The sequence below is a fragment of the Mastacembelus armatus genome, chromosome 9 (assembly GCF_900324485.2).
Source record: "Mastacembelus armatus chromosome 9, fMasArm1.2, whole genome shotgun sequence".
NCBI lineage: Eukaryota > Metazoa > Chordata > Actinopteri > Synbranchiformes > Mastacembelidae > Mastacembelus > Mastacembelus armatus.
The window spans coordinates 1,066,067-1,086,331 of NC_046641.1; the positions used below are offsets into that span (position 1 = coordinate 1,066,067).

The window sequence follows — 20,265 nt, forward strand, 5'->3', positions numbered from 1 at the left end:
TATGTTTTTTATAACACCTGACTACAGTCATTATTTTACATGTGTTCTCTCTGGGTTTATTTATTTATATGGGCTATGCTGAAATTTCTTAGTCGGCCCGGGCCCACAGAATGTATTTGTTTGTATGTATTATATTTTGCACAAATACAGTGCAGAAAATATACAATTTATTGCTTATTCATTTCTTTTGTATGTTTAACCTTTAGGGCCATTTACTGATCCAGAGGCAGAACCTCAGTCTTCAGAAACCCCTCCATCATATTCTCAGACTGCTTCTTCACCTGCTGTACATGTATCTGCTGCTGAAGTCAGGCAAGCTCCACCACTTGACCCAGCTGACTGGCCCTCTATCTTATCAGATGCAATTAGAATTGATTTAGTAAACAGAGGCCCAATGCAACCCAATTCTGACTACATATTTCCTAAGAGGGAAGATGGTAGATCATGCCACCACCACTATGTTTACAGAACCTTGGTAAATGGTGAGAAAATGAGGAGGAGGCTTATTCTCCTAAAGTCAATGCACTCTTTTGCTTTTATTGTAAACTATTTTCTGTTAAAGAGCACAACATAGTCAGAAGAGGAGTAAATGACTGGAAAAATGCACCATCTTATTTAAACATCCATGAGATCTCTCCTGACCCCACCAAATATTGGGCACCATGGAAGAAGTTAGAGATTTGTCTCCAAAAAGAGAAAACTATAGATATGCAAGAAATGTCACTACTAGAGGTTGAGTAAAGACGTTGAGAGACGTTCTTTCCCGTTTAGTAGCCATCATTCAGTCGCTTGCATGCAAAAACCTGGCATTAAGAGTATCAAGTGACACACTGTATCAACTAAACAGGTGCAACTTCGTGATCCTGTAATGCAGCAACATATTGCAAGAGTACAATGTGCTGCTGGCAACCAGCCACATTACCAGAGGAAGACAATTCAGAATGAGCTTATTGCAGCAATGAGTGGCAAAGTAGTGGCAGAAATTAAAGCTGCCAAATACTATTCAGTCATTCTGGATTGCACCGGTGATGTAAGCCACCAAGAGCAAATGTCTGTTGTCATATAAACAGTCACTTTCAATGACAATCAAGGAATATTTCTTGTAGCTGAAGCAACCACTGGTGAAAGATTATCAGAGCTAATACTTGAAAAGCTGGAAGAACACAATCTTTCATTTGATGATTGCAGAGGTCAAGGTTATGACAACGGCGCAAATATGAGAGGCAAGGACAGGGTTGTCCAGGCAAGGCTGCTGGATAAGAATCCATGTGCCTTCTTTGTGCCATGTGGTGCACATACACTAAATTTAGTTCTGACTGAAGCAGCCAAAGCCTCTTTGGATGCAAGTAATTATTTTGGATACCTCCAAAAAGTCTACTGCCTTTTTCAAAGATGGACAATACTTAAATAAACATGTGGAGATCAGTGTAAAGGGATGGGCAAAAGCAAGGTGGGAGAGCAGGATTAAAAATACAGAGGCTCTACATTATCAGGCTGCAGAAGTAAAAGAGGCTCTCCTGGAATGAGGGACAAGACCAGTTATGGAAACACCAGAATTGAAGCTCAGTCTTTGGCAGAGGAAGTGGGCTCATTTCACTTCTCCATTTGCTCTGTGGTGTGGTATGACATTCCTTCTTTTGTCCAGCATGTAAGCAAGCTTATGCAGTCTCCTGATATGCAGTTAGACGTAACTATTGATCTGCTCAACAAAACACAAAGGTTCCTTACTGACTACAGAGTCTCTGGTTTTGCAGCAGCTCAAGCAACCTCCAAGGACATTTGTGATGCCATGAATGTAGAAGCCACATCATATTGTCATTTATTCACTCCCAGCATTGGACTGAGGTTTTCCCCAGTCTCTGGACAGATTTTTAAATTGGATTGACCTTACCTGTTGCAGTAGCTAGTGTAGAAAGAAGCTTTTTAAGGCTTACATTGATCAAAACCTACCTGCAATTCACCATGGACTAGGAGCACTTAACTGGACTTCCTATTCTCAGCATAAACTATGAAATGTGTGAGGAGCTAAAATATGATGATGCATCAATGACAGCAGCAAAAAAGTCATCCAAAATAAAAATTTAAGGTTCTGCTGCATTTTTGTTTAAATTTAATTCATTTTTATATTCAATTTTAATTTATTTTATTTATATTTTATCTTTTTGCCATTTTCTGTTTACATACATATTTTAGTTCTGTTACACTTGTTGCATTATAACAATGTTATATTGAATATGTTGCACTTAATAAACATTTCTACACTTAAATATGTAAATGTCATGATCCGCATTTCTGTGACTTCCTGTTTCGTACCTTTGTTTTGAAGGATCATGACAGGAACTGGTTTTGTTTGATTTTGTTTCACTTTACTTTGACCCAGTTGGTTAATTGTTTTCACCTGTGCCTTGTTTGGTCCCTTGGTTTATATGCCTCAATTCATTCATAGTTTGGTTGCCTGGTTATCTGATTTCATTTCTGCACAGCTTGCCAAGAAAGAACCACAGTCCCCTGCCTCGACTAAATACCTTGTTTTCCGTTAAGTAGCCCTGCTTTACTCTGTTTCCCTGTGTCCCTGTATCTCCTGTTCATGTTCCCTGTGTAGTCTGGTGCGTCTCCCTGAGTGTGTGTGACCCAGATCCTCCTGTCCTGTCTCCCCTGTGTTCATGTTCATGTCCTGTCCCCGTAGTTCATGTGCTGTGTTCAGATTCCCACGCCCTTGTGTTCCACTAGTTTCCTGCGTTCTTGTTTCTGGTTTTTCATGCTTTGTTCTAGTTCTTGTTTAAAATAAAGTCTTTTGTTTTCACCCGAGTACCAGAGTGGGCGAATCAGTTTAATTATAACCCCAACACATGACAGTAAATTGTCATTTTTGCGTTTTTTATTGTCACGTTTCACCAGTGAGGCTCATTTTCATGGTCTCGCCTATAGGGTCCCACAACCCCACAGGCCAGCCCTACTTTACACACACAATTTGTGATCTATAACAAACAAACTTGACCGGAGAATGTGCGTTCCTGTACACAGACTTTGAGCCATGCGTAGGCTCATCTTGGAGACGAGGAATATAGCGACAGATGGTGAGATGGGGAAATTAAGCCAAACAGTAGAAAATTAAATGTCAGTGTTATCTCACGATCATATCATATAATCCACTTCAGGAGTGCAGGAGGAGATGGCCCAACTGCTGCAACACAGGACGCATTAACACCCCCACCTTTGTGTAACTCTACAACTCTAAATATGTTCCTTAAATACTTAATCATATATATATATCATATATTGTAAAATTTTGGAACTATTAAACTCATATTATTTGTATTATCTACATCCTTGTTATCTTTCCTAATCATAATGCTGCTCCTAACAAAACAGGCAGATTGGAGCTACTTAAACTGATAAAAAGATACTGGATGGTTTATAGTCTACATCACAAAATTTTAAAGAGGGTTATTTTATTTATTTTATATCTCACCCAAAATTTAGTGTCCAAATAAAACAGGATGTATTGAGAATGTAAACGCAATGCTTAAACTGTCTGTGCAATGGCACACAACCTACTTTCACTCTAGGTGTTTTATTCATAACTGAAAAAAAATTTACTCAACATCTGCCACAGTCAAATTTTACATCTGATCAATGTACTCTTTATGATCCACATCCAGGAGCTACAACGGAATAATGCATACTGAACTACCACTTCCCTTGGCTACAATTAGGGTTACAATTTTCACAAAAGTGCAAAGTTTTGCAAAGACATATATATCTTTGTAGTTACTACCATGGGGACGCTCGCAGTGTCTATTTTCTAACTTTATTACAGTTTGATTCCAACAAAATCAGTTGTATGCTGAGGAAAACTGGGCCACCTACACTTTTAACAGGCTGTGCATGCTCTTGCAGACTGGAATCACTTTCTGGCACAACAGCAGCATGAAGAAACGTGTGTTTGCATGTTAAACTTTGGTCTTCAAATTGTTGGTAATGGGAGTAGAAAGCTCAGCCAATGACAATAAAACAGAAGCAACAGCATGCTTTCACTCATATTGCTTCTTTTTATTAGTGATCCTGCTGCTGTGGCCACCAAATAACGTTTTCTTTGGCATCGTTCTTACAGGTGTCTTCAGTGTCAGTGTCTGAGAAATTGACACTCTTTGCTCTATTCTCCCATCACCATGATTCACCATAACAAAACAACGAAAGCATGCCAGGCCAATTCATATGAGGATCAACATTCACGAGGTGCTGTGCATTGACCATTTGTGGTTAAAATGTGCACGTACAGGGTGGGATATGAGGCTGATTCATGTACATACAGTGTGTACGGAAAGTATTCAGACCCCTTTAAATTTTTCACTCTGTGTCATTGCAGCCATTTGCCAAAATCAAAAAAGTTCATTTTATTTCTCATTAATGTACACTCAGCACCCCATCTTGACAGAAAAAAACAGAAATGTAGAAATTTTTGCAAATTTATTAAAAAAGAAAAACTGAAATATCACATGGTCATAAGTATTCAGACCCTGTGCTCAGTATTGAGTAGAAGCACCCTTTTGAGCTAGTACAGCCATGAGTCTTCTTGGGAATGATGCAACAAGTTTTTCACACCTGGATTTGGGGATCCTCTGCCATTCTTCCTTGCAGATCCTCTCCAGTTCTGTCAGGTTGGATGGTGAACGTTGGTGGACAGCCATTTTCAGGTCTCTCCAGAGATGCTCAGTTGGGTTTAGGTCAGGGCTCTGGCTGGGCCAGTCAAGAACGGTCACAGAGTTGTTCCGAAGCCACTGCTTTGTTATTTTAGCTGTGTGCTTAGGGTCATTGTCCTGTTGAAAGGTGAACCTTCGGCCCAGTCTGAGGTCCTGAGCACTCTGGAAGAGGTTTTCTTCCAGGATATCTCTGTACTTGGCCGCATTCATCTTTCCTTCAATTGCAACCAGTCGTCCTGTCCCTGCAGCTGAAAAACACCCCCACAACATGATGCAAACACAGCTGGACTCCAATGAAGGAGCAGAACCATCTCAAGGAGGATCAGAAGAAATGGACAGCATGTGAGTTAAATATGAGTGTCACTGCAAAGGGTCTGAATACTTATGACCATGTGATATTTCAGTTTTTCTTTTTTAATAAATTTGCAAAAATGTCTACATTTCTGTTTTTTTCTGTCAAGATGGGGTGCTGAGTGTACATTAATGAGAAATAAAATGAACTTTTTTGATTTTGGCAAATGGCTGCAATGACACAAAGAGTGAAAAATTTAAAGGGGTCTGAAAACTTTCCCTACCCACTGTATGGGGAACAATTTGCACACCAATGGTTTTACAAATAATTTTCGGCTTTTGGGCACGTTTAGTAAGGATCCTACAATTTTACAAGACCCCCTGGAAACTAATGAAATAAAAATCGAAACCAAAAAAAACAAATTTATTAAAAATGTATTAGAATCCAGACAGTAGATGGAAAACACTCAAAACTATAAATAAATATGTTTTGCATGTATGAGGGGTTCAGCTTGATCAAGAAATATAATAAAATTATGATTACGAATGCCCCAATAAACCTCTACAGCAGTTACAGTGCTTTGCATTATTGTGCAACTGTTAAATCAGACATTCACGTAATTTAAGGTATGAACGCAACCTTGACATATTCAGCAGGGGAAGAAGAATATAGTGTACCATTTCTGAAAGAAAGGCTGAAAATGTGAAGACACAGTTCAAGGATATGTAATAAACATTCAAACCTGCCAGAAATAAGATGCTGAACTGAATCATGCATTATCTTCTTATAAAGTTAAGACAACTTGCAACTGCAATATCATATTGTTCATTATAATTGAAAAAAAAAAAAAAAGCCTATAACTGATCAAAGGCAAATAGAGAACAGGTCTTTCCCAAAACATCTTTCCTCCAGTCAAACATTCAATGTATATGTATGATTTCAACTGTTTCCAATAAAAAAAAATCCTTTAGGTTCTTTTTTTCTTTGCCATTTTAATATATGAAGATATTAGACTGAATAAGATAGGTGTTTTGTGCAGGTTGTCACAAACAAAACTTTCAAACTCGACATCACAGATGCCATTAATTTCTAAATAAGCCTCAACTTAAAAGTTGACTTCTGTTACTTTTGTAGTATGAGACAATAAAATTCTTCCATATTCCCTGTTTCTCTCCTTTGATTCAAAGTCCTAAAAACAAGCAAAGACCATTAATTTTAAATACAGTGTTGATTGGTTGTAGCTGGTTTGTTTTTTTTGTTTGATGTTTTTTTGGTTTTGATGTCAGCAACATCATCCAGGTGGGATGTTCCTGGCTTTTCTTCCACTTCATGTGTTGCAGCTCTCATGATAAGAAGGAGGCGCCTCTGTAACAGAGCCCATCAGACCTGGTTAGTACACAAACACTTTCCACACATGATGTCAAGTAGGAGAATTACTTAACTCTCTGCTTTATGACTGTATCTTTCTTCAATTTTAGCATGGTTGTAGGAGAACATTAACTGTAATTAGAAATATTAAAAGCTACTTTATTTTTATTTAAAATTATGCTTTTGCTATCTTTTTCAGCAGTAATGTCAGTGAGTATTCATTTCATACTACACAAAGCTTCAACAGTCAAGAAGCATATAGGCTATCTGCATTTTTGATGCACTGCTAGTTTCTTTTTGGTCTAATAATTTCTGAAATATCAGCATATGTACACTACTGATCAAATGTTTGAGAACATTTTCCATTTTCTATTGAAATTTAAACAGTTTAGTCCTACTTTGAAATTAAAGCACTGAACAAATAAGCAATTGTACATTGCATGGAAAATATACTGGAATAATTTTAACAAAATTTAATCTACATTTTTGAGTCAAAGTAGCCACCTTTTGCATACCCCTGACTGGCACAATTTGAGAAATATTGGCCATTTTTTGCAAAATATAACTTAACATGCAGAACCTGTGTCTGCCTTTTTTAAAATCCTGATGACAACTACAATTACTCTTTACTTTTTCTTTCATAAAGAAATGCTTTCTCTTTGATTATTTGTACATTTCAACACTGGTCAATATTTCTCAAATTGTGCCAGGGGTATTTAGATTGGTGACCACAACTGTATAACAGCTGGACACACTAGTGGTATTCTCTCTACAACAGCTATCAAATATTACCCAGAAAGCTCTTTCAAATTAACCAAAGCTAAAGAAGTTTGCACAAATGTTTTGCACTTGTAGGTTGCTTTGCTTTCACCCTTCTGTCCAGCTCATCCCAAACCAGCTCAATGGCGTTTAAGTCTGGAGACTATGCTCACTGACACCATGGCTTTGCTTGCAATTTCACTAAAGGAAACATCTACACTTCTAAGGGTTATGATGGCCTGTTTGTCTTGCTTTGTTAATTGCCTTTTTCTCACCATTATAAGAGCGATATAATACTTGCTGCAGAAGAGTACTGTCAAAATATTCCTTAAGAGGGTGTAGTGCAGCTTTCATACAGACAGAGTCATCAACAAAGTCTGAAATGTACAATGTTTTTCAGTTTCGTAACCTAAACTTTTCCCCACCTCTGGCAATTTACTGCTTACCTTTGTACAATTTCAGGTTATTCACTAGACCTGAATTACTTATATTCCAATAAAACCTGAAAAATGGGGTTGTTGAAAGACCTTTGATTGGTAGTAGACATAATATATGTAATAATACTCAGACTTTTGACAATAAAGTGGTAACAATGTTATGTCAAAGCTTAAGCGCAAAACAGATCTAGATGATCTCTGATGTTTAGCAGAGTATGGATGGTACAGAATGAGTGTGTGGCAGCTGACCATGTGGATAAGAAGAGAGGCCGTATTCAGGAGGCAGGATAAGTGCTGCTGAAGTACCACCATTGCTGGTAGGATAAGGTGTTGTGGTCCCTGTGGACCCACTGGTTACAGGGCCAGATCCATTGTGTTGCTGGTTCTGGGGGAAAAAGAGGCCTGGAGCATAGCTAAAAGCATTAGGGGACACTAGTTGAGACTGGCGCTTGTTGGGGAGGCCATCATTCATCGGAGTCCCACCCTCTGCACCCTCACAGTAGTCTGCAGGAGGAGCACTGGGGGAGTTATATGAGGACATCCTGGAGCGAGGGGCAGGCCGGGGGGCAGGTTTTGGGGCAGGGCGAGGGGGGAGTGTGGGGATGGTGGCAGAGGTGGAGGTGTCAGGGGCAGGGGCTGGAGTATCTTCAGTTGCAGCAGCAGAGGGAGGAGCTGCAGTTTTGGAATGCTGCAGCTTTTGGTCTAGTGAGACATTCCCAATTTGGATGGGTAACGTCAACTGGACATCTGGAGACTTTAGGCTGACCTGATTTATCAGAGGAAAATATAATGTTAGTTAAATCTATTGAAGGAATAGAGTTTGTACCCCCAGCCTCACCATGTGTTTGATTCTCTATGCATTGCTTTCTAGTAGATACTGTAAACTTCAGAATCCACAACTCATAATAAAGTACATTTCAGTGTAGCCAATCTGAGCAATGCTCCATTAAATTTACGTATTTATTCATTTCATCATTTATGAAGAACATTCAAAATCTACTGTAGGAAGTGAATGACCTGAATATTACTGTGGTTATGTCTTCTAACCTGTTTTGGACTATGAATCTCTACAACCTCATATTAGACTATTCAAAGTGTAAATTTGTTGATTTAAAATGATTTTTTTCACTTGTGTGAGAATTCAATTAATACATTTTAAATTACAAGAACAACAAGAAGCTTAATCTCGGCATATTTACCTTTATACCAATCTTTCCATTGTTGTGATAATGCTGTTTGTCAGAAATGTAACCTGGGCTCTTACACAAGCATGTACAGCCTCCACCACTTTTACAGAAGGACTTACATGCCAAGCTAATGATAACAGTAACACAGAATGAACATATCTTACTTTAACATAATAGTCAATCTTTATAAGATCACAGCCAGCAAGGGACGACTGTGGAAGAGGTGGAACAATGATCTGCTCCTTCCACTCCACCTCCTTGCCAGCCTTCACCACACCTCCCTCCACCTCTGCTACTGTCCTTAGATCATAGGTGGGCCTTTTGGTCTCATAGGTCACTATCTGAAAACACATATGGACAATGAGTCAAAGACTGACTTCAGTACATGGTACTAGGGAGCATTTATTACTCTACCAATTTGTTGACTAATGTCCTGTTTATGAAAGTGTTTTTTTTTTGTGTTTTTTTACCCTGATGATCTTAAAAAATGTTTTGGCTACTTGGATGCAGTCGAAAAACCTCTAAATAAAAGTATAAAATAAAATAAAAAAAATAGAAGATAAAATAAAATAAAGAGTTTATATAATTTATGTAATGTCGTGTTTCTGACTACTCCTCGTAACTCCAATATTCAGTCTTGTTTTATCTCTCTTTACCAACTCCGGAGAAAAATTATCTTGCTCTTCAGCTGCTAAAAGCTTCACTACACTTCCAGCTATCTTTTAAGTTTGTCTTTCTGCCATTTGGTGCTGGGTCGGGAGCACAAAGTGGATTTCTAAGAGCTTTTTTACTGGAAACAGCTGTCTGCTGCTGGTAATCAGGGTCCAAAACATCAGTTTTCTGGCCAACTCATTTGATTTTTTTACACTTACCTATCTATGTTTATCCTGTCTACCCATGAGAGTCAAGGCCTTTAACAAACTGTAATATTATTTTATCACTCATTTTGAAAGATGATTAAAATGGATGATAAATGACAGAAAAGACTGTCTTCTGCAGAAGAATTCTGTGTCAAAAAGGTAAAACACTCAAAGACAAATCAGCAACAGAAAAAGTTTAGTTAGTTAGTTTAGTCTGTCAGCCTGACCACCTGTTCTTTGCAGGTGTGGCCGGAGCTGAAAAAAAATGTTTACCTGCATCAGACTGGCTGCCATGTTGCCTGTGGTTTTCCCAGACTGGTTGTGAATGCTGGTTGTCACCTGGATGATCTGACCTGGTGTGTAACCTTTCATGTCCGTCTGGGCCTTAAGGACCACTGTGCCTGTTTTCATCAGCATGTAGGTGAATTGCTGGGTCACTGCAGATGAACAGGGTCCCTACATGGATAAGGACAGTATCATAACACCATGGATTCATCAAACCTGACATTGATCAACAACAAGCACACCACATTTGCACATTAACATATAGAACTTTACACCCCCAGTTAAATTTTCATCCATATCAATTTATGAATTGTGCCGTGATGGAATTCATCACTGAAAATGTCTAACTTGCATTAGACTAATCTAAAAGTTAAAGTTGGACCAGTGTAACACTATAGTGCAGTCTAAATTGTCTCTGTGAAACTGCTCTCAAGCAAACACTGCTAGTTGTGGATTTCATATACTGAGTGTAGAAATTAAATTAACAAGATACAATGTTGGTAGATATGTTTTTGTACTCTTAGGACTAACACAAACCTCATGTATTAATCTAACCAGTCAAGCACCGATCATATGCACACATATCTGATCATGGCTCACCCATATGTCTGGCACTTCATTCAAGTTTAAAAGGCCTAGCAGGTAGAAAGGTTTCTCTGTGTTGTAGTTCTTGGCAAATCGTGGCGTGTCAATAAAAGCCCTCACTCTGTAAATGATCCTACCATAGTTGCCCTGAAACGATGTCGGAGCAGAGGCTGTGGGAAAGAAGTCAAATACGTATCAGATTTATAACAGTTAATACAGTATGAAAGATTCAAGTTGTTAAAATGTGGTCATTACACAGTACCTTTTACACTGGGTTTTAACACTTGAGTTGCCGCTATCTAACTTTAATAACTGTGCAACAGAATATGGAGGGTAATTTTGCCATTTTACGTCATAATCACATAATGCTTGTAGCAGACAAAATTCCATAACCTCTGAAAACAAATGGGCAGTTAACTTTCTGACTTTTAATGTTAACAGAAAAACAAGATTCCAGACCGTGTCCTTATATGAGCACTCTAGGGCTGAACACTCACACATGGTTCAAATGACAACAGTGAAAAGACCGGTTGGGTTGGTTTAGAGTTTCAGTGATGTTTCTCTTCACCTGCAGACGTTAACCCGGCAGACAAGTGGCCTGATAAAGGTTAAACACAAGCTCTGGCTGTGTCTACCAATGGATTGGCAACAATGTGTAGACAAGATGTGAGTGACAATGTACTGTTCTCTAATTAGGACTGCAACAAAAATGTGTACAATCTAGAATAAAAACTCTTGTGTACTGAACTTTAAGTGGTCGGGTCTTCAAGTGACCTATTTTGACATCACAAGCTATTGCATCTCATTACCATAAAACACAAAGATGTTTTTCCCTGATCTTAACTGTCTCACTGTGTTTAGACAATTCATTTTTGTGATGATTTCTATTTTTACACCAACTATTTGAAACATGGTCGTAATATGTCACAATTAAATATCTCAACATATCAGAACAACAAACTCATGCTTTTATGATTATTTTAGGTGTTCCAACATGTTTTGACATCATCCGGCAGTGCTCTCACAGACTGCAGGGGACAGACTGCTGACATTGCTCAGTGGACATCAGGGCTGTCATTTCTAACTGTTGCATATGCACAAAATGGGTACACCACTTCCCGCACAAAAGGTCAACACCCCACTACAGCATACAATATTTCTGAAGAAATAATGAAAACTTCAAACAAAAACAAACAAAATTATATCCACACTCTAAACCTATATTGAAATGATTTCGGTATCCACCCCAACCCTGACTTCCGGACTGAAATCGGTAATGACATATTCTCATTAACTGACACTGACACCTATTCACAATGCACACTGGGTAACACTGATGTTTACTTCAACGCCACTTGGACTTGTCAACCAGTTATGTCAACCATATATTATGTCTACTATCCTGAATTGTAGTAACCCCCATGTCCATCTGTCAGCTTGGTCATTTTGCACAAAGTAACAGTGTCCCATCTAATTATAGAAACCCACTCCTCACTTCGCTATTGCCCAGAAAATCTTTTTATACTTGAAATAATAAAACTAAATACATTTTTTTTAAAAAACAAACAAAAAAAAACAATACATATTCTATCAATCACTGGATCAACCTTCTTACACAGGTTTCTTACACACATTTGAGAAACTTCTAACACCACCAACACTCACCATCACCTCTGGAAATGACAGGAATATATGGATTATGGAGTTAAATAGTGTGTTTGTTGTTTTTACACAGTGACAATGTGATTTCATCAGCTGCATCTCAAAACCATGGGCTTTGGTGTCTCTGCAGTGGTGATTCCACCCTCTTCTATTTCAAACTGTTCTTATTCTGTATCTCTAAAATATCAATGTTCCAGTCTGCAAAAGTGTTACCAGGCAGTGCCACCGACTTGATGTAGAGACAGTGGGATTATGTCCTAAGATTCCCATTGGAACTGAATAGCAGAAGGTCTGATACAACTATGGTGATATTTGTTTTCAATTATTAACACTGTATTCACTAAAAGTAGTGGCTGGAGTTGGAGTTTGTTTCCATATGATGAAGTTGATTGACTGACTCTCCTTTCTGGTCTATTTTGGTCTCCAACTACCGAGAAAAAAAAAAGGCTCCTTAGCTGCTAAACGATTTGCTGTGTTCACCAACTAGTCTCTAACTGTGTCTATGTGCTATTGCCACTCAGCACAGTAGATTGATCACAGCCTTTTGTGATACAAACCGCTGCCTGCTGCTGCTAATGAGAGCAGTGAGCAGAAAAATCTAATTAAATGTAAGGTTGTAGGCTGTAAAATCAAATGAGCTAAAAATGGCTACAAAGTGCTGAGGTGTTGAATGGAACAGCAGAGCTTACCATTCTCTGTAAGCTCTTCAACACGAGCGACCCCTTTCACATCATGCATTGTACATTTGGATTAGAGTGGCAGTAATTGCTGCCAGTTGCAATTTAAATGTTCATCTAAAATCTAAAAGTTCTACCTGGGCTTGTTCAAACAAATACTAGAAATCAGCACAATGTTTGACACAAAACTCATATCCCCCAGTAAATTGTAGGATAAGATTCCTATCCTCGTTGCTGCTGAACCATAACAGAATTAAGGCCAATACGAACATGCCAGGACATGTTTGCAAGGTTATGAAATACCAGGGCCAAACACACACATAAACAGGAAACAATGTGCAGCAACAAGTATTCATTCCATAACTCCACAGTCCTACCTGGTAGGAGAAACTTGAAGGGAAAGGTATGTTCTCCCTGTTTCAGGGTTCCTGTATGGGACACAGAGAGCACAGATAACATCCATCAGTGGAGACAGTAACAACTGCCCTGCTGCTTCCTACCAGGCATATATGCCTCAGGGCTGTGTGCAGTATCTACAAGAAAAAAACCTTCCCTGTGTTGAATTATTGTCACCATATCACAATAATTCTCCAAGATGTGGAGAAAAACAAAATACTTTACATTCAAAATTTAGCCCTGTGATAGACAATAGGATATCTGTCCAGGGGTTACCCCACCTCTCACCTAATGCCAGCTGGGATCGGATCCAGCCCCCCAGCAAACCTCTACAGGATAAGTGCTATAGACAATGGATGGATGTTACAAAATTTGCCTGCCAAAACTGTTCCATACAGGGCTGTTTTGACTTTGCATATAGTAACATTTCCTGTGGTGAACCAACACACAAGTAAGTATTTACAGTCCGTTAACTCTGTCAATAGACAATAGAGCTAACCCTTTTGATCAGTTTCACAGTTAATATTTTATATATCTGACTACATACCTTTGTCTGTGACAGAGACTGTACTGTTGAAATACTGTTCCTCCAACGTCCATGCCGTGTCATTTACTTTACTGGTGATGCCGCAAAAGCCATTGCAGTTGACTTTGATGGCTGTAGATACAGAGACAGTGTAGCTTATAGAAACACAGGCATATCTCAACAGCTGCAGCATGATAATCATAACTATGACCATAACTTACCAAAAAATGATGCTTCCTGGTATGAGCAGGAAGGGAAGAGATGCTTATTAGTAATGTGAAACCTAGGGTTCTTGCAGTTATGTGACTGAAGGATGTATTGTCTAAATACAACAGATGAGCTTGTTCTCAACAAAACTACACTCAAACTGGCCATACTATAAAGTAGCAAAGCATCATCATTCATTCCACTAGAATAACTACAACTTTTTTAAACAGGTAACAGCACCCTGCTTTGTGCTGTTCACAACAAGCAATTTTTTATGATGAGGAGGATTTTATTTCTGTTTTGGGAGCAAAAATTAGTTTCATCTGTATCATTTCACAATGAAAAGTGAATTTGAGAGTTATGGATTGGTGTATTAGGCATGCTATTTTGAAGTGGAGGCTATCAATAGACAATGGTTTCTGTAAAATCACTGCAGCATGTAATCATGTAAAAAAATGAAAAGAGCCAAACACAAACTGCTGTCACAAAAGAAAACTGGAGCGAGGAGCAGTAGTGTCAAGATTTCCTTTCACTGGCAAAGATGGGCCCAAATCTGGAATGAACCCAGACCGACAAAAATTGCTATAAAAATATACATATGTAACACGATTCAGTTGAGAAGCTCTTTAAAAGCAAAGATTCAAATTTCATTTCCCATCAGTCCTTTAGTAATTATATGTGTTATGTGCCTGTGTTACACTGCCATGACTGAACCACATCTGATTTTAAAGACAATATTTGCACTGTAATGTGTCTCTTATCACAGGGTCCAACCCATTTCATGAACCATCAGTGATTCAAACTAATGCCTGCAGAGAGTTAGTTTCCTGTGAAGCTGACAGTCTGACCAGCTCTACCTGAAGAGGAATGTCAACAGACTGGAGGCTCTGCAAGTATTCAAACAGAAACTCCCAAACACACAAAGCTGCCCTCAGCAAGCTTACGGACAGAGAAAACACTCGGAATGATCTTAAGAACAAACGTCATTTAATATCTGGGGAAAATCGTACTGGGTCTTTAAGGCTCCTTTAGACAATTTTTCACAATTGAATCACTGACATCAAAACAAAGAACATTTGGATAAAGTGTTCCGAAATGCCTTTCACTTGCTTTATAATTTCCAGGTTTCTTTTTATCAGTCTGTCATCCTTATAAGCTAAGTGATAAACAAGGCAGTGTTTTACCATGGCTGTCATTCATTTTAGAGCTAAAGTTCTCTGAAGTCAGATTGTGACAGAGTAGTAGTATGACGGGAACAAGAAATTGAAAGGATGAACATTTAATTTCAAAAGGTCATATCAAGTTATCGCATTTAAAAAATTTGAATTTTTGCACTTAAGAGTTCAAGTCTGTCAATCATTTTAAGATAAGTCCAAAACTCAGATGGCAACACTTAAACACAGGTTACTGTCAGTAGCGTAAACTTAGAAAGACAACTTCTGGTGAGCAGCCCCACTATGTTTCTGAATACCTAATTTAAATGAAATATTCAGTAGTGTTAAGAGTTTTCAGTATGTAATAAAAACTGAAGCATTACTGTCATCCTTTCATTTGGTACACAAACAAGAACACTGGAAATGAATTTTTTGTTGAAACACTATTTGCTCAATATATTTCTTATTCACACACTTTGTTTGAAATACATGGTTGACAAATTGGCAATGCAGTTGTCAACACTTTGTTAATCAGTATTAACTGAAGACTGTTTAATAAGTAGTCATTTTCAAGCAAAAAAGTTTGATGGATCCAGGTTTCCAGATGTTAACATCTGCTCTTTTCATTGTATTACATCACATTTGTTCTAATTGTAAAGTTCTAATTTGATTCTGTATGGTTGATCTGCTGCAACACAAGAAATACAGCATGGTGGCATGATTTGGTCCTACAGAAATTACTATTAATCAGCTGAATACTTAATAGTAGAAGTGTCTGTTAGCTGCAACCTCACTTTCTACTGAAATGTTGATCAAAAAGTGACGTCGTGTTAATAGATGTCACTAGTCACTTTCACAAATCAAAGCAGAAGCTGCACCTGTCGACAGTGTAATACACAAAGGGCATGACGTGAGGCCAAAGATTGCTTGGAGGGATGGGGGGTGTTGGACTCAAGGCCTCAGTGTTTAAAGAAATCTTGGTTAGGTCCCTGTGACTATGGTTAAAGAAAGAACGAACAACGCCCAAATTTTCCATGAGGTCACATTAAAATTGTCACCGAGGCCTAAAACCAGTGTTACGTGGAACAACAGCTGCACTTCATGCTGCTCCACCGCTTCTGTACGACTGACAATGTCATTAAACGTCCATTTAAAACCGCTACTGCCACACAGACTGATAAGCTTTACTAATCCTTTAGTAAGGGAAATTCAGGATTTCAAAATCTACAGACTATGACACTAACCCCCAAGTAATTTTCAAACAGAACAGGTTACTCCCACAGTGAAATCGTTGTGTGCGGGCCTAAGTGAACCCCCTTCAGTCTTGTATAAATCCCTCACTTCCTTGTTTGACCACAGGGATGTTTCCCAGGCAGGTGAGCCAACCTTAGCCGAACAACCGCATTATCAGCGAACTCTTACCTTTACACTGCAGCGCCTGATCCAGTTTGATTTTTACGATCCCAGTGACAGAGTCGCCCGGACTGTACATCTCTTTGTCATTGTCAAACGTGATCGCAAACGCCTGAAGTTTCCCCATGTCCTCCGCCGATCAGCAGCTACACTGAACTCACCTGTGAGATCAAGAGTCTTCTGACTCTCTGGCACCGCCCATTCAGGTGACATCATTGACCTGCTCAAAATGACAACATGCTACTGCAGATCATGTTGCCTCACAAAAAGAAGGTTCCTGGTTCGAAACACTGCAGGGGCCTTTCTGTGTGGGGTTTGCATGTTCTCCCTGTGCCTGCGTGGATTTAATCCAAGTACTCCAGTTTCCTCCCACAGTACAAAAACATGATTGGTGACCCTAAAAATATATAAATAAGTAAATAAAAGGTTGGATTCATTTTATTTGATTTAATTAGATTGTCTTAAAAACATATATCACCTGTAAGCTCCCAGTTTAAAGCTTCAGAAGTAAAAGTCCCTGCCAGGTGTTACTGTGTTATTATGCTGCAGCTGAAGAAGCGAATTTTAACCACTTTATAGTTGTAGTTATAGTTGTACTGGTAGTAGTTCAACCATAACAATTGATCATATTTATAGATCATCTACAGATGGTACCATATGATTTGGAGCCTATATACAATCTTTACAATCAATATAAAAGCTTTTCAATTCAATTCAATTCAATTCAGTTTTATTTATATAGCGCCAAATCACAATTCAATCATCTCAAGGCACTTTACAAAAAACCCAACAAATCCCTTATAAGCAGCACTTGGCAACTACGGAGAGGAAAAACTCCCTTTAAATGAAGAAAAAACCTCCAGCAGAACCAGGCTCAGTATAAGGACACTGAAGGTTGGTGGGGCCAGTAACTGCACATCAGCAATATACAGCTCCAGGACCAGGGACACCTGCAGAAGGTACAGAGAGAACAGAGAGAGAGAGCACAAAGTTAGTGACATTCAATGGTGGAATATACATGTGAGGTGGGGGGAGAGGAAGGGAAGGGAAGGGAAGGGAAGGAAGGGTTAGGGTAGGGGAGCTCAGTGCACCGATGGTCCTCGGGCAGTCTAGGCCTATAGCAGCATAACTAAGGGATGGTTCAGGGTTGCCTGAAGCCAGCCCTAACTATATGCTTTGTCAAAGAGGAAGGTTTTAAGTCTAGCCTTAAAAGTACAGAGAGTGTCTGCCTCTTGAACCCAGACTGGGAGCTGGTTCCACAGGAGAGGAGCTTGACATGTCCTTTAACTCACACATAAAACAAATTTCTAGAACTGCATTCTTTCACCTGCGCAACATTTCCAAAATTAGGAACATCCTGTCTCAAAATGATGCAGAAAAACTAGTCCATGCGTTTGTTTCCTCAAGGCTAGATTACTGTAACTCATTACTATCTGGATGTCCTAATATCTTAATAAAAAGCCTCCAATTAATCCAGAATGCCGCAGCCAGAGTCCTGACAGGAACTAGCAAGAGAGATCATATTTCTCCTATATTGGCTTCTCTTCATTGGCTCCCTGTAAAATATAGAATAGAATTTAAAATCCTTCTTCTCACATACAAATCCCTTCATAATCAAGCTCCTTCATACCTTAAAGACCTCATAGTACCATATTATCCCAATAGACCACTTCGCTCTCAGAGTGCAGGCCTACTTGTGGTTCCCAGAGTTCTCAAAAGCAGAATGGGAGGCAGAGCCTTTAGCTATCAAGCTCCTCTCCTGTGGAACCAGCTCTCAGCCTGGGTTCAGGAGGCAGACACTCTCTGTACTTTTAAGGCTAGACTTAAAACCTTCCTCTTTGACAAAGCATATAGTTAGGGCTGGCTTCAGGCAACCCTGAACCATCCCTTAGTTAGTTATGCTGCTATAGGCCTAGACTGCCCGAGGACCATTGGTGCACTGAGCCCCCCCCCCCCACCCCCCCCCCCCCCCCCCCTTCTCTCCCACCTCATGTATATTCCACCATTGAATGTTACTAACCTTGTGCTCTCTCTCTCCCCTAGTTTGTGCTCTCTCCCTCCCTCTCTCTCTCTCTCTCTCTGTACCTTCTGCAGGTGTCCCTGGTCCTGGAGCTGTTTATCGCTGATGTGCAGTTACTGGCCCCACCAACTTGCAGTGTCTATTTGTTGTTTATTGTTGCTGTTCTTTTCTCTCTGCTCTATCCACTCACCCCAACCGGTCGAGGCAGATGGCCGCCCAAACTGAGCCCGGTTCTGCTGGAGGTTTTTTTCTTCCGTTAAAGGGAGTTTTTTCCTCTCCACTGTCGCCAAGTGCTTGCTCATAAGGGAATTGTTGGGTTTTTAGTTTTAGTTTTTGTAAAGTGCCTTGAGATGATTTGTATTGTGATTTGGCGCTATACAAATAAAATTGAATTGAATTGAATTGAATTGAATTGATAACTAAAGGCTCTGCCTCCCATTCTACTTTTGGAAACTCTGGGAACCACAAGTAGACCTGCACTCTGAGAGCGAAGTGCTGTATTGGGATTATATGGTACTATGAGGTCTTTAAGGTATGAAGGAGCTTGATTATGAAGGGATTTGTATGTGAGAAGAAGGATTTTAAATTCTATTCTATATTTTACAGGGAGCCAATGAAGAGAAGCCAATATAGGAGAAATATGATCTCTCTTGCTAGTTCCTGTCAGGACTCTGGCTGCAGCATTCTGGATTAATTGGAGGCTTTTTATGGAGATATTGGGACATCCAGATAGTAATGAGTTACAGTAATCTAGCCTTGAGGTAACAAATGCATGAACTAGTTATTCTGCATCATTTTGAGACAGTATGTTCCTAATTTTGGCAATATTGCGCAGGTGAAAGAAGGCAGTTCTAGAGATTTGTTTTAAGTGTGAGTTAAAGGACATGCCCTGGTCAAAAATAACTAATTAAGGTTTTTCACAGGAGTGCTATAGATGATTCAAGAGCTACTGTAGTAGAAGATTCATTTATGGCAGCTATAGGTGTTACGGTTCTGCCAGGTTTCCCCCCTGGCAATCACCACTATTCATCTCACCTGTTCCCAAGTCACTCACCTGCACCTCCTCTGCACTCTCCCTCTTGTATAAAGGCACTTCCCTCACTCCGAGTCACTGTCGATTCTCAGTAACATTCCCATGGACACACCATTCCTGTTTCCTCGTTTCCTGCGATATTGTGAGTACCGAAATAAAAACCTTAAACATGTTCCTTGTTCCTGTCTCTGAGGGTGTCCATTACAATAGGAAGCATCTGCTGAATTTTATCTCTAATAGTTGTGATTTTATTTGTAAAGAAACTCATAAATTCATCACTGCTGAGAGCTAAGGGAACACTGGGCTCAACAGAGCTGTGACTTTTTGTCAGCCTGGCTACAGTGCTGAAAAGAAACCTGGGATTGTTCTTATTTTCCTCTAATAGTGATGAATAGTATGCAGTTCTGGCTTTACAGAGAGCTTTTTTATATGTTAATAGACTGTTTTTCCAGACTAGATACAATTCCTCTAAATTTGTGGAACGCCACTTCCTTTCCAGCTTTTGTGATGCTGCTTTAAGGTACGAATATGTGAATTATACCATGGGGCTAATCTCCTCTGATTCACTAACTTTCTTCCAAATGCTGCATGATCCATCATCTTAAATTCAAAAGTTATTAAAGAATGATCTGACAAAACAGGATTTTGTGGAAAAACTATTAAATGTTCAATTTCGATGCCATAGGTCAGAACAAGATCAA

The 20,265-nt window shown here is 39.2% G+C and overlaps 1 protein-coding gene across 1 annotated transcript; it reads right to left on the minus strand.

The window, feature by feature from the left end:
- Positions 1–5,400: 5,400 nt before the first annotated feature.
- arrdc1a (arrestin domain containing 1a) lies at positions 5,401–16,690 on the minus strand. The gene is made up of 8 exons (XM_026320666.1): positions 16,521–16,690; positions 13,759–13,869; positions 13,193–13,243; positions 10,492–10,646; positions 9,880–10,062; positions 8,911–9,087; positions 7,809–8,325; positions 5,401–6,360 (listed from the first exon to the last, which is right to left on the minus strand). The coding sequence occupies exons 1-8, from the start codon at positions 16,636–16,638 to the stop codon at positions 6,323–6,325; spliced, it is 1,350 nt and encodes a 449-aa protein (XP_026176451.1). The 5' UTR covers positions 16,639–16,690; the 3' UTR covers positions 5,401–6,322.
- Positions 16,691–20,265: the final 3,575 nt, after the last annotated feature.

Excerpts from the sequence above, each read along its gene's own strand:
- arrdc1a (XM_026320666.1), bottom strand. The coding sequence starts at position 16,638 with ATGGGGAAACTTCAGGCGTTTGCGATCACGTTTGACAATGACAAAGAG. Across the intron at positions 10,647-13,192 it reads CTTCAAGTTTCTCCTACCAG|CCTCTGCTCCGACATCGTTT; the intron begins GTAGGACTGTGG and ends TCTTTCCCACAG. Across the intron at positions 10,063-10,491 it reads ATGAAGTGCCAGACATATGG|GGACCCTGTTCATCTGCAGT; the intron begins GTGAGCCATGAT and ends TTATCCATGTAG.